Source organism: Amblyraja radiata, chromosome 23, assembly GCF_010909765.2.
Source record: "Amblyraja radiata isolate CabotCenter1 chromosome 23, sAmbRad1.1.pri, whole genome shotgun sequence".
In the NCBI taxonomy this organism is placed as follows: domain Eukaryota; kingdom Metazoa; phylum Chordata; class Chondrichthyes; order Rajiformes; family Rajidae; genus Amblyraja; species Amblyraja radiata.
In genome coordinates this window covers 15,846,722-15,860,575 of record NC_045978.1, presented here as the reverse complement: position 1 = coordinate 15,860,575, position 13,854 = coordinate 15,846,722, and the positions used below count along the sequence as shown (strand labels likewise).

Sequence of the window (13,854 nt, the reverse complement as noted above, 5' to 3'; positions counted from 1 at the left end):
AACAGTCCATGGTTGGGGTGAGAGCAGTCCTTGGCGATGCTGAGCGCCCTCCGCAGACAACGCTTGCTTTGGACAGACTCAATGGAGGGGAGCGAGGAACCGGTGATGCGTTGGGCAATTTTCACCACCCTCTGCAATGCCTTCTGGTCGGAGACAGGGCAGTTGCCATACCATACTGTGATGCAGTTGGTAAGGATGCTCTCGATGGTGCAGCGGTAGAAGTTCTGGATGTATGAATGGTGGAATGGACTGCAGGAATTTTGCGGTCCTGCTCCCATCCCCATGTTCCTACTCTGTCATTGCACCTTTCGTAATGCATACAATATGCCTGAATTCTAATTCAGTCATTACCGTCACTTTCCTCCTGTGGTGTTGCATCCACAACTTGCCAACCATCGAATCCCGAGTTCAAATCATTTCGGGCCATCCAACACTCATTCCAAACGTGAAAATTCCTGAAATAGCGACAATAATATGTCTTAAATTACAGAAACATAACTGAAAATTAGGTGATTAAAAAATGATAATCAAGGTTTTAAAACTCTTACATTGCAGAAGCAGAATAAATACAGGCCAGTTCATGGTAGCAGACTGCAATCAGTGACACACTGCCAGACATTCCATGCAAATACTAATACACTTAAAAAAACACTTTTCACAAATATCAATTATCCTGGAATTCCAATGTATAGAGAAACACACTTACAGACACATTCACAGATACTGGCACACAGGAATGTCTTTAAAAGGAATATCTTTGCCAAAATGTTTAATATTATTCACCCACAGAGCAAATTGGCTAATACATCAACAAACTGAGATTTGCTGAACACCACTTGTCCAAGAACCTTAGTTTGAGAAACTATGCGATACATTTAGATATTTAACTTGAACTTCACACCCATTGCTAATAGTGGCTCGAGCTGTCACAACACCAGGCTCAACTGGCCAACGTTCACATTCTAAAATAAGTTATCAATAAGCCTCCATTCATGAATTTAAGCGATCGGTACGAATAAAGGAACAATGAGCAGCGGATGCTAAAATCTGGCAAAGAACAAGCTTGAGTGACTCATCGGGACAGACAGCATCTCTGAAGGACATGAATAGGCAGCATTTTGGGTCAGAATCCTTCTTCAATGAGCATGTTTTGTTGCACCCAACAATATATTTAATTAAAAGGTACACAAAATTGCTGGGGAAACTCAGCGGGTGCAGCAGCATCTATGGAGCGAAGGAAATAGGCGACGTTTCGGGCCGAAACCCTTCTTCAGACTCTGAAGACTCTAAGAGTCTGAAGAAGGGTTTCGGCCCGAAACGTCACCCATTTCCTTCGCTCCATAGATGCTGCTGCACCCGCTGAGTTTCCCCAGCAATTTTGTGTACCTTCGATATTCCAGCATCTGCAGTTCCCTTTTGAACAATATATTTAATTAAAGAAGGGTTTCGGCCCGAAACGTCGCCTATTTCCTTCGCTCCATATATGCTGCTGCACCCACTGAGTTTCTCCAGCATTTTTGTGTACCTTCTAATATATTTAATTAGTTAGTCATTCCAAACAAATATGTAGGTGTGTCCAAACTACCAATACATTGAAATACAATACATTAAAAGTTTTACATGCAATACACACATTCTTCCCATATTAAAGTTTCATCCGACACCATTTTTCTTAACATTAATAAGAGATTGCTTAAGCTAAATTTTGGCAATTATGGCAAAGTGTGTTAACATTTGAGTGTAACTGTACCAATTGTTTCATGTCACCATGTGCGATTAATGAAACTCTTACTTTTGCACACTCCAATACTTGGACTTAACGACTTCACACACATTAATGAATGCAGAAATGTGAGTAACAGTACACTTGCAGGAGGTACTTTAGTTCCACACTGTCTGTAACAGCATAATTTACATCAACTATACATTAACTTCTTGAAAAATCAACAGCAAATCGTTTTTCAGTTGAACTAAATTACTCACTATTACCAAATTGTTCTTTAAACTTCCACATAAGTATTTCCCATCCCAGCGGGAATCTGCTCTTATTCTATTTCTCTCTAATGCTTCTTCCATTTTAATTTCATTTCTTCCTGCCCTTCGGTTTTTCTTCTGACTCTGTATTTAATTACCGGCTACCAAGCATTCTTTTAGCAATGTTACAAAATTTTGAGATTTTAAAAATCAAGTCTGTAATTTATCCCATCAGATAAAGCATAAAAGGAAGTTTAATTTGTCACCTAATTCACTTTCATATCTTCAGTATTAAAAAAGTTATGGCCATTTTCACACTCGGAAATTAGCATCTTGCTTTTCCATTGACTTAACACAAAAGCTGTGATCGAGGACAGTCAAATGGCCATAACTTTCTTAAAAATTAAGAGAACTAAAAGAAAATTTCAGTTATTATAGATTGAAGCATTCTGAAGCAAATATGAAACAATCTTACTTAGATGACTTGAAATTAAAGCATATAATTAGTTAGTTACCTAATTGTAGCTAATTACAAATTTCAATTACTAGATCTAAACATCTATAATTTTCTTAAGAATAGATTAACATTTTTAAATAGCCTAAGTGTCCAAATAACATTCACACAAGAATTCACAATATAACATAAACTTTTAAATCTCATTGTCATGGATTTATAGGCCAAATGGAAGGAATTTAATGTTTAATATCTGTAAATTAATGGTCATTTAAATCATCTTGCGAATGGGTTTTTCTGGAACGCGATCATTTGGAACGTTGCCGTTTGCGGTGATTTAGACCCCATATCGGCATGCCGGTTCATGTGGGGACTAAATCACCGTTTCGCAACTTAAAATGTGAACTAAAGGCATCTTAAGGACCACTTTTATACCTAAAAATAAACGGCTTTCTTTTACCTGTCACCTACATGAAATCCGTCCCCATTGTCGGCGTTGACAGCTTTAGATGCTGATTTTTAAAATGACTCCAGCGCTGAACTAGTCAGGCGATTAAAAAAAGAAAACACACAGAACGGCCGTCGGAACGATTCTTCAGCAAAAGCTTGCACTCCAACCAAATATATTCCAGGACAAGGTAGGAAAAAAAAACGCGTTTTAACCCCGCCCCCCTCTCAAAGGCGCCAAAATCGCGCACACGGCCAGTGGCAGAATTGCAGCGCCGCTGAAGGTAAGTATTGTAACATACCTAATTCTTTGTAAATATGAAAGATATCCATCCACCAATTCTCAGATGGCTTTAGAGATTGTTGCAGTAAACATTTCTACAATTAGATTTCACCATAGTGCTGTAATATTATCCCAAAGGCATATGATAACAAAGCATTATTCGGTCTCAATATTCATATCTGGTTTAACTTACCAAACACTATCAGATGAACCTCCTATGTCGTCCCCTTCAACATTATAGTAGTTATCAATGGTCAGGTTTGCATCAGTATCATGAGCAGAGTCAAAGTTGGTGACGACACGGGTAGGAATACCCAAGGACCTTAAAACTGAAGAAAGTGGTTACTATACACTTGATATGTCAGGCTGTTATTCATCGATTACAGCTTGGCATTTAACACAATCATCCCCTCCAAGCTGGTTACCAAACTCGCAGAACTGGGTCTCTGCGCATCCCTCTGCAATTGGATCCTCGACTTCCTCATTCACAGACCACAGTCTGTTCGTATTGCTGGAAATGTGTCAGCCTCAATAACAATCAGCACGGGAGCACCTCAAGGCTGCGTGCTCAGCCCCCTGCTGTACTCACTCAATACTCACGACTGCGTAGTCAGTCACAGTGCGAACTCCATCATCAAGTTCGCTGACGACACCACTGTTGTGGGATATATCACTGATGGGGATGAGTCAGAGTATAGAAGAGAGATCGAGCAACTGTCCATATGGTGCCAGCGCAATAACCTGGCCCTCAACACCAGCAAAACCAAGGAATTGATTGTGGACTTTGGAAGGAGTAGGAGGGGGACCCACAGCCCCATTTATATCAACGGGTCGATGGCTGAAAGGGTCAAGAGCTTCAAATTCCTGGGCATGCACATCTCTGAAGATGTTTCCTGGTCCGAGAACACATATGCAATTATCAAGAAAGCTCATCAGCGCCTCTACTTCCTGAGAAGATTACGGAGAGTCGGATTGTCAAGGAAGACTCTCTCTAACTTCTACAGGTGCACAGTAGAGAGCATGCTGACCAGTTGCATCGTGGCTTGGTTCGGCAATTTGAGCGCCCTGGAGAGGAAAAGACTACAAAAAGTAGTAAACACTGCCCAGTCCATCATCGGCTCTGACCTTCCTTCCATCGAGGGGATTTATCGCAGTCACTGCCTCAAAAAGGCTGGCAGTATCTTTATTCTTTGGAGCATAGAAAGTTAAGGGGGGGACTTGATAGAGGTCTTTAAAATGATGAGAGGGATAGACAGAGTTGACGTGGATAAGCTTTTCCCATTGAGAGTAGGGAAGATTCAAACAAGAGCACCTTGAGAATTAAGGGACAGAAGTTTAGGGGTAACATGAGGGGGAACTTCTTTACTCAGAGAGTGGTAGCTGTGTGGAATGAGCTTCCAGTGGAAGTGGTGGAGGCAGGTTCGATTTTATCATTTAAAAATAAATTGGATAGGTATATGGACGGGAAAGGAATGGAGGGTTATGGTCTGAGTGCAGGTAGATGGGACTAGGGGAGAATAAGTGTTCGGCACGGACTAGAAGAGCCGAGTTGGCCTGTTTCCGTGCTGTAATAGTAAGATTAAACGAGAACTTACCAGTTTGAAGTTTGATCTGTATTTTATGAGGAGTTACGATGAGGGATTACGTGAAGAACCCCGCCAGGACGCATGTGTGTCATTCTTCAAAGCAGCGGTGTGAAATCACAGACAACTGTAATGACTAAACATAGTAAGATTAGAGAAGAGATACCAGTTAAGTATATGATCAAGGGTGGGAGCGGAGGGCACGTAATCCCTCATCGTAACTCCTCATAAAATACAGATCAAACTTCAAACTGGTAAGTTCTCGTTTAATCTTACTATTTTACTTCGGAGTCACGTGAGTGACTACGTAAAGATTTTAAAGCTCTGTGATTTCATGCCGTGGAAACGAGTCCATGCATCACGTCTGCCTTGACTGTAGGAGGAATAGTGTTAACATAATTTGGACATGAATTCGATATTGAAATCATAAAATTTATTAACACAAATTATGACCCTTTTATGGGTTTGAATAAATTTACAGAACTTAAAATTTTTTCTGCAAATGTTCCAGGTTTCATTACTGGTTTATTGTAAAATAATTGGAATGTTCATTCCCCTGACCATCCTGCTGCTTCGAGGACTTGGTCCATGGGCACATCCAATTGTATTGCTGCCGATGTAGCTGCAGCCCTGGTGGAATGAGATTTTAAAATGTTAGTATCCACCCCAGCCTGTGTAAGCACCTGTTTCAGCCATCTCAAGATGGTCTGGACCGTCACTCTTTTGTGAGGTTGCTTGTGGCTGATCAGAAGTCCCTTCTCATTGCCTCTTAGGATTTTTGTTTTCTCTATGTATAATGACAGGTGTCTAACTATACAGAGACGGTCATCTGTAGGGTATGACCTGAATTGTATATTGAGGCCTGCTGATCCCTGTCTGTCCTGCATTACTAGCTCGTAGATGTGGAACGTAACATTGTCAGGCGAGGAAGTCATGTTGTCCAGTCTAAGTTTATGCAGTGACTGTACCCTCTGTGCCGTGACCAATGCCATTAACATTACTGTTTTTAAAGTCAGTCTGTGTAGAGACAGAGCTGTTGCTGGAGACCAGTTCCTGAGCGTCTTCAGGACAATGCTTACATCCCAAATTTGGGAGTACCTGGTTTTTGGGGGATTAGTATTAAAAATTCTCCTCATGAGCTTTGTTACCAGAGGGTGAGTCCCTACAGAGTAACGCTCTGTCCCTTGCCATAGTTAAGTCGACAGGGCACTTCTGGCGCTGTTGATGGCACTGTAACTGAGCCCCTCATCATAGTGGAGGCCTGCCAGATATTCCAGAACAGACGGGATGTTCATGTTTCTGTTGGTGATGTTGTTTTTATGGCAGTACATTTCCCACTTCCTGATGTAGACCAGATACTGTTTTTTAGTCGATTGTCTTTGGGCCGCCGAGATTATGTTCGCTGTTCGGTCCGTTAGTCCCAGTTGTAGAAGTGGTGTTTTTAAACTCTACAAATTAATAGGTTCAAATATTTATGGCATGGGTGGCTATCCCCTGTTACGGGATGTAGCAATAAGTGTGGTCTATGTGGGATGGTAATACATGGTTCTAACACCATGTTTTGTACCACTGGGAACCATGGTTGTGTAGGCCAATCGGGTACTACCAAAATACCAGACGCAGAGTCTTGTTGTATTTTCCTTAATACCCGACTGATGAGGCAGAAAGGAGGGAATGCATAAATAAACAATTTCCCCCAATGCAGCGAAAATGCATCTGTCGCTGCTGCCCCAGGGTCTGGTTCCCGTGAAACATAGTTTGGTATCTGGTTGTTTAGTCTGGATGCGAATAGATCGATATCTGGTGTTCCATATTTTGCTGTAATATCAGCAAATACTATTTTGTTCAACATCCATTCGGTGTTTGCATTAAATTTGCGTGACCTGGTGTCTGCCACTAAATTTAGTCTCCCTGGTGGGTAAGTGGCTGATATCCAAATATCTCTTTGGATGCACCATTGCCAAATTGAGTTAGCCAGATTGTCACATGATATCGATTTGTTTCCACCCATGTGGTTAATGTATGCTACCACGGTGGTATTGTCTATTTGTAGTCGGACATGCTGGTGATATGACCCAGTACAATATGACTTTAGGCCATGGAATGCACCCAACATTTCCAAGTAGTTTATGCCCAGTGTGAGTAAGAAAGATGCCTCCTGTGCAGTCCATCTCCTTTCACAGCTGGTGATGGTATTGGTGGCTCCCCACCCAAGTGCACTGGCATCAGATTGTAGTACCATGGAAGGGTTACTGACCATGATTGGGTTTGAACAAAGCCAAATGTTGTCTATCCACCATATTAGTTCCGTTTTGGCTTGGATTGGTAGTCTCATCGGTCTGTCAAAGTGACCTGCATTAATTTAGAGTGCTTGTATTTTTGCTCTCTGTAACTTTTGGTAATGTAGAGGTCCAAATTGTGTGGCTGGGAAAGCAGCCACTATTTTACCAATTACTTTTGCTACCAATCTGATGGATGGTTTTCTGATGTCAATGAGGTTATTGCAAGCCTCTATTAAATCTCTAGCCTTTCCCTTAGGTAGTGTCACCATCATGTGAGCTGAGTCAATGGTGAACCCCAAATAATCCATAGTGGTGGACGGCGTTAGTTTAGATTTAACTGGATGGATGATAAATCCCAGTTTTTCAAATAGCTGTTTTGTGGCTGTTACAGTCTGTATGGCCAATTCCAAAGTTTTGCCCACAATGAGTATGTCATCTAAATATGCCATAACCATGTGTTTACGTTTACGTAGAAATGTTAGGGCTGGTTTTAAAATTTTTGTGAACAGCCTGGGGGCTGATGATAAACCATTTGGCAGTGCTTTATACTGCCAAGGTTGTCCCATCCAGTTGAATTTTAAGTAACATCTGTGGTCAACTCGTATAGGCACTGTATAGTAAGCATCTTTCAAATCGATGCTGGCCATGAAGTAACCTTTGGAAATTAATTGTTTAGCAGTAACAAAGGTTTCCATTTTAAAGTGAATATATTTGTACAAATATATTCAATTTTGTTAGATCGATGATGATGCGACAACCACCATCTCTTTTGATTTTGGTAAAAATATTGGACACGAATTCTAATGGTTCGTGTTGTGTTTTCTCAATTACACCTTTTATGTAAAGCCGCTCCAGTTCAGCTTGTGCCTCTGATTTTTCTTTATCAGAGAGCACGAACACTCGGTTCGGTATATGTTGAACTGGAGGGCTGTACTTGTGTATAAACTCTATTGTATATCCTTGGATACTGCTTAAGATGTAAGTATCGGTTGTTAATATGCTCCATGCATTCAAAAACCAGTGTAGTCTCCCCCCAACCTCCATGCTCTCCATATTTTTTAGGGAACCAGACCCACCTACCTCCATTGTTACCAGTGGCAGGTTTACTTCTTTTTGAAGTTCTTCCGCTGTTGTTGTTGCGCTGGTGCCTGGTTTTTCGGTTTGGTCGGTGTTGGGGTTCCCCGCATCTTCCAAGAAGGCTGGCCTGGGCCATGGCCTAAAAAAGACTCATGTTTGAAATACCGTGCCTTCGAGCTTTCACCAGTTCTGCTGGTGGGTGCGTAGGGATGCTGTCTTTGGCTGTAGTGGGTTTTTGTTGGAGTTCCTTTTATTAACCCCAAGGTTTTTGCTTCCTCATCGAGCTCTTTTACCTGCTTCGATAGGTTGCCTCCGAACAAGAGTATGGGTGGTTTCGTGGTCCCAGGTTTGCACAGTCCCGCGAATTTTGGGTTCAGTGTGGGTTAAATGGCACTTTTCCTGATGTTATTTATTTCATGCTGGGTGTTGCAGAATAGTGCCAGTGCATCTTGTTGATCCTGGGACATGTTCCTGTCGTCCACTGTACGGGCAAATGCTGTTATCCCTGCGGTCAGTACTTTCAGTACTTTTTGCAATTTTACATCCATGCTCCTGACTCCTGTTCCAATGTGTTTCCATATACAGTTGTTAACTATTGGAACGTTCAGAGATATGCAATTGCCCGGTGCCAGGTGTCTTCCTGTGGTGTCCAGTACAGCCTGCTCTTGTAACTGGTTTAAAGACATGTAGTCTATACTGGCAGCAAGCTTTGGCTCCAGATTTTGTCCAGTCTGTTCCGGCTGTATAAAATTGGCCACCATGTCCAGTAAGTTCTCTTTTTCCTGCACCGCATGCACACGTATCTTTTCTTCTGCGGACCCCTCTTCCAGGTCAGCCCAGCACTGACCCGCAGTGCTCCCCTCCGATGAGGTAGAAACACTGTGCAGCCTTTGAAAAGGTACTGCTGTGGGTTTACCATAGGGCCCACAGTGACCCGACTCCATCTCCCGGAGTCTGTCACGTTGGAACAAATGCTCCATACACCGCTCCATTCGGGTCCAGCGCTCTCGGTCGCTGGCCGCCCGCGGTGGTTCAAAGTCGGACTCCTCCGAGTCCACGACCTTGTTGGTTTTGTGTCTAGCCTTGCCGCCCTGCCACGTGGATTTTGCCGGTGCGGAGGCGACATCGGGCACAGCTGATCCCACTACGGGTGATCCAAGTGCCGTTAGCTGCTGTTGCTGGCTTCCCGCTACTCCGCGGTCCTCCCTCACCAGCTTTGTCGCAGCCCTTGTCTTCTTTGTTTTCTCCATTTTCCTACCTGTAGTTGGAAAATGAGAACAAAAAGACCGCAGAGTAAACGCTTACCTGCAATTAGCGGCTTTTTAAACTGCTGCCGAGGGAGAACGTCCTTCCACCGCGTCTGACGTTTCGCAATGCGTGTAGCGATATGACATGCATGAGTCCTGGCGGGGTTCTTCACGTAGTCACTCACGTGACTCCGAAGTAAAATTGTTATATGGTTATTATATGGTTATATGGTATCATCACACCATCCTGGCCACAAACTCATCTCCCTGCTACCTTCAGGTAGAAGGTACAGGAGCCTGAAGACTGCAACAACCAAGTTCAGAAATAGCTACTTCCCCACAGCCATCAGGCTATTAAACCTGGCTCGGACAAAACTGATTATCAATAACCCATTATCTGTTATTTGCCCTTTATCAGTTTATTTATTCATGTGTGTATATATTTATATTATGGTATATGGACACACTTTTCTGTTTTGTAGTAAATGTCTACTATGTTCTGTGTGCTGAAGCAAAGCACACTTGACAATAAAGTGTCCTATACATGACAATAAACTCACTTGAACTTGAACTTGATTTATACTCGATTAGGGCAGTAAGAGAATATCTTCTTGGTTGAGCAAATGAATATTTAACTTTGAAGTGCACAATAGATAGCCTTACTAAATGTTTCAGCTACACATTATGACCATTATAGGATTTAAAAAAAAGGCAAATTTGAAACAAAACTGGCTGGTAATTCAGTATGAATTCAAATGAACTGTGTCTTACCCGACAAAAAATATAGTATAATAAATTAATTCACATTAATATGAATAATCTGAGTAGCAAAGTTCAGACACATTTTATTGTAAGCACGTACATCATGTTGGTCTAATACATTAATTATTTGAGGGTATCTTGATTTTGTGCTGTTGCATTGTAATGTACTGGGTTAAATAAGCTTTTCAGCTAAAGTAGAATTGTCTGCCAAAAGGCCACTGTGTCAAGCAAGCAGGCTTGCTTGAGAAAAAAATTAGTTGCTTAGAAAAGTAATTTTGTATACGGACAAATTAATCCTCAGGTGATGCAACTGCAAGGACATATCACAGTGAGACAAGAAAAACCTTTCTTCACAGGGATATCCAAGATTAGCTCATCTTCTGAAATGGTAAATATCTCCAATTTTGGTATTTGGGGGGGGGGGGGGGGGGGGGAGATAGTTGGTTTTAAAACATAGTTTAATGTTGCGTGTGGATCAGGGAAGAAACAGGCCATATTAAGTATATAACAGCTGCTGTGCATGAAGTCACTGAACTTTTCTTTGGGCCGAGATTCCGGAATGATGCCAGGCCCCACAAGCTCAGGGCACTTTGATTGATCTCCAGTCCAAGCTGTCGTAAGTAGTTCCCCACAAGCCTTTGCCGTTGGAGGATGTATGACACTGAGTTTATTTGCTGTTTGGTGCTATTTAGTTTTAATTTAGTTTAAAGATACAGCACGGAAACAGGTTCTTCGGCCCACCGAGTCCACGCTGACCAGCAATCCCCGTACACTAGCACTATCCTCCACACAATAGGAACAATTTAAATTTTACCAAGCCAATTAACCTACAAACTCTACATCTTTGGAGTTTTGTAGGAAACCAGAGCTCCTGGGGAAAACCCATGCAGGTCACGGGGAGAACATACAAACTCCATACAGACAGCACCCATAGTCAGGATCGAACCTGGGTCTCTGGTGCTGTAAGGCAGCAACTCTACTGCTGAGCCACTGTACTTTTATTGTTGTTTCAACATTATTTTCTTCTTAATTTACAATGTACGAGTGTTCTTCCATCATTCATCCAAATCCTTGAAACTTGCTGATATTACGGACATTGTCAGATTATCACGATTTAACCTGAACCAATGGTGAACGCATTGGATTTTTTTATTTCTGATATTTCACCCTTTCTCCTTTCTGCTGGTTTCGATTGGTGTGTGTAGAACCACCGTCTACACACACCACATATATTTATAGGATCCCAAAACAAATAAACCTAAATGCCTACTGTATATTATGCTCTCCGCAGCTCCTGCAGTTACTTCAATGGGAGATTGGCAATAATCCCGGGGACATGGATTACACTGCCTTTTGCATTGGTCTATCAAATTTCCGCTGTTCTTTATTGAAATGCATTTATCGGGCTAAATTAGTTTAAAACATTTTTTGTATTTATCAATGCAGAAATATATTTATTTTTGGAAATGTATATCATGTTTAATGCATATTTAATCTTTGTCCACTTGTTTGTGAAATCAAACACAAAATGTCTCTCTACCTGTGCAAGTCACTGCTGCAAACACCCAGCACTGCCCGTAGCGAACTGGTTCGAAATTACTTTTTTGCCATTGGCGAAGAATGGCAATACTTCCACTCCATTTGCCTGGATACTCTCCACCAGTATATGGGCTACTCCATCTACCCTGGAGAACTCCTTGGTCCGAGGCGCTATTCACCTGAAATTATAATTGTACAGATATCATTGTGTGGATATGAGAACAAAGCTAAATGCAGGAATGGAATGAGATTTATAAGAACCCACTGTGAAATCACAAGAAATGTCTGAAGCATCAAGATGCAAGAAAGAGATATAAGAAGATTAAAATGCTCAGATCTCTTGCAATATTAATTTTATAGACCCAACGCATGGGATAAATGTAAATGCCTTATGAAGAATGCTCCCAATGAAGAAATACAAAGAAATTTATTATTTCATTCTCCACACCAGAATCTAATAGTAAGATTAAACGAGAACTTACCAGTTTGAAGTTTGATCTGTATTTTATGAGGAGTTATGATGAGGGATTACGTGAAGAACCCCGCCACGACGCATGCGTGTCATTCTTCAAAGCAGCGGTGTGAAATCACAGATAACTGTAATGACTAAACATAGTAAGATTAAAGAAGAGATACCAGTTAAGTATATGATCAAGGGTGGGAGCGGAGGGCACGTAATCCCTCATCGTAACTCCTCATAAAATACAGATCAAACTTCAAACTGGTAAGTTCTCGTTTAATCTTACTATTGTACTTCGGAGTCACGTGGGTGACTATGTGAAGATTTTAAAGCTCTGTGATTTCATGCCGTGGAAATGAGTCCATGCATCACGTCTGCCTTGATGACTGTAGGAGGAATTGTGTTAACATAATTTGGACATGAATTCGACATTAAAATTATAAAATTTATTAACACAAATTTATAATCCCTTTTTATGGGTTTAAATTAATTTACAGAACTTAAAATTGTTTCTGCAAACGTTCCAGGTTTCATTACTGGTCTATTGTAAAATAATTGGAATGTTTTTTCCCCCCCAGACCATCCTGCTGCCTTGAGGATTTGGTCCATTGGGACATCCAACTGTATCGCTGCCGATGTAGCTGCAGCCCTGGTGGAATGAGATTTAAAATATTAGTATCCACCCCAGCCTGTGTTAGCTCCTGTTTCAGCCATCTTGAGATGGTCTGGACCATCAATCTTTTGTGTGGTTGCTAGTGGCTGACCAAAAAGTGCCTTCTCATTGCCTCTTAGGATTTTCGTTTTCTCCATGTATAACGACAGATGTCTTACTATACACAGACGGTCATCTGTTGGGTATGACCTAAATTGTATATTGAGGCCTGCTGATCCCTGTCTGTTCTGCTTACTAACTCATAGATATGAAACGTAATATTTTCTGTTGAGGAAGTCATGTTGTCCAGTCTTAGTTTATGCAGTGACTGTACCCTTTGTGCCGTGACCAATGCCATTAGCATGACTGTTTTTAATGTCAGTCTGTGTAGGGACAGAGCTGTTGCTGGAGACCAATTCCTGAGCATCTTCAGGATAATAATTACATCCCATATTTGGGAGTACCTGGTTCTTGGGGGATTAGTATTAAAAATTCCCCTCAATAAGTTTTGTTACCAGTGGGTGAGTCCCAACAGAGTAACGCTCTGTCCCCTGCCATAGGCAAGTCGATAGGGCACTTCTGGCGCAGTTGATGGCACTGTAACTGAGCCCCTCATCATAGTGGAGGCCTGCCAGATATTCCAGAACAGACGGGATGTTCATGTCTCTGTAGGTGATGTTGTTTTTATGTCAGTGCATCACCCACTTCCTGATATAGACCTGATACTGTTTTTTGGTTGACTGTCTTTGGGCCGCCGAGATCATGTTCAATGTTCGGTCCATCAGTCCCAGTTGTAGTAGAGGTGTTTTTATAACTCTACAAATTAATAAGTTCAAATGTTTATGGCATGGGTGGCTATCCCTTGTTACAGGATGTAGCAATAAATCTGGTCTATGTGGGATGTTGATACATGGTTCTAATACCATGTTTAATACCACTGGGAACCATGGTTGAGTAGGCCAATCGGGTACTACCAATACCAGACGCAGAGTCTTGTTGTATTTTCCTTAATACCCGACTGATGAGGCAGGAAGGAGGGAATGCGTAAATAAACAATTCCCCCCCCCCCCCCCAATGCAGTGAAAATGCATCTG

The 13,854-nt window shown here is 41.7% G+C and overlaps 1 protein-coding gene across 1 annotated transcript in view; it reads right to left on the bottom strand.

Moving 5' to 3' along the window:
- Positions 1-13,854, bottom strand: part of LOC116986249 (protein-glutamine gamma-glutamyltransferase 2-like) — a 45,097-nt gene that overhangs the window by 16,936 nt on the left and 14,307 nt on the right. Inside the window, exons 6-8 of the mRNA XM_033041607.1 lie at positions 11,650-11,827; positions 3,352-3,487; positions 352-455 (exon numbers count right to left, since the gene is read on the bottom strand). Coding sequence (XP_032897498.1) covers positions 352-455; positions 3,352-3,487; positions 11,650-11,827 — 418 coding nt within the window. The remainder of the gene's footprint in view (positions 1-351; positions 456-3,351; positions 3,488-11,649; positions 11,828-13,854) is intronic.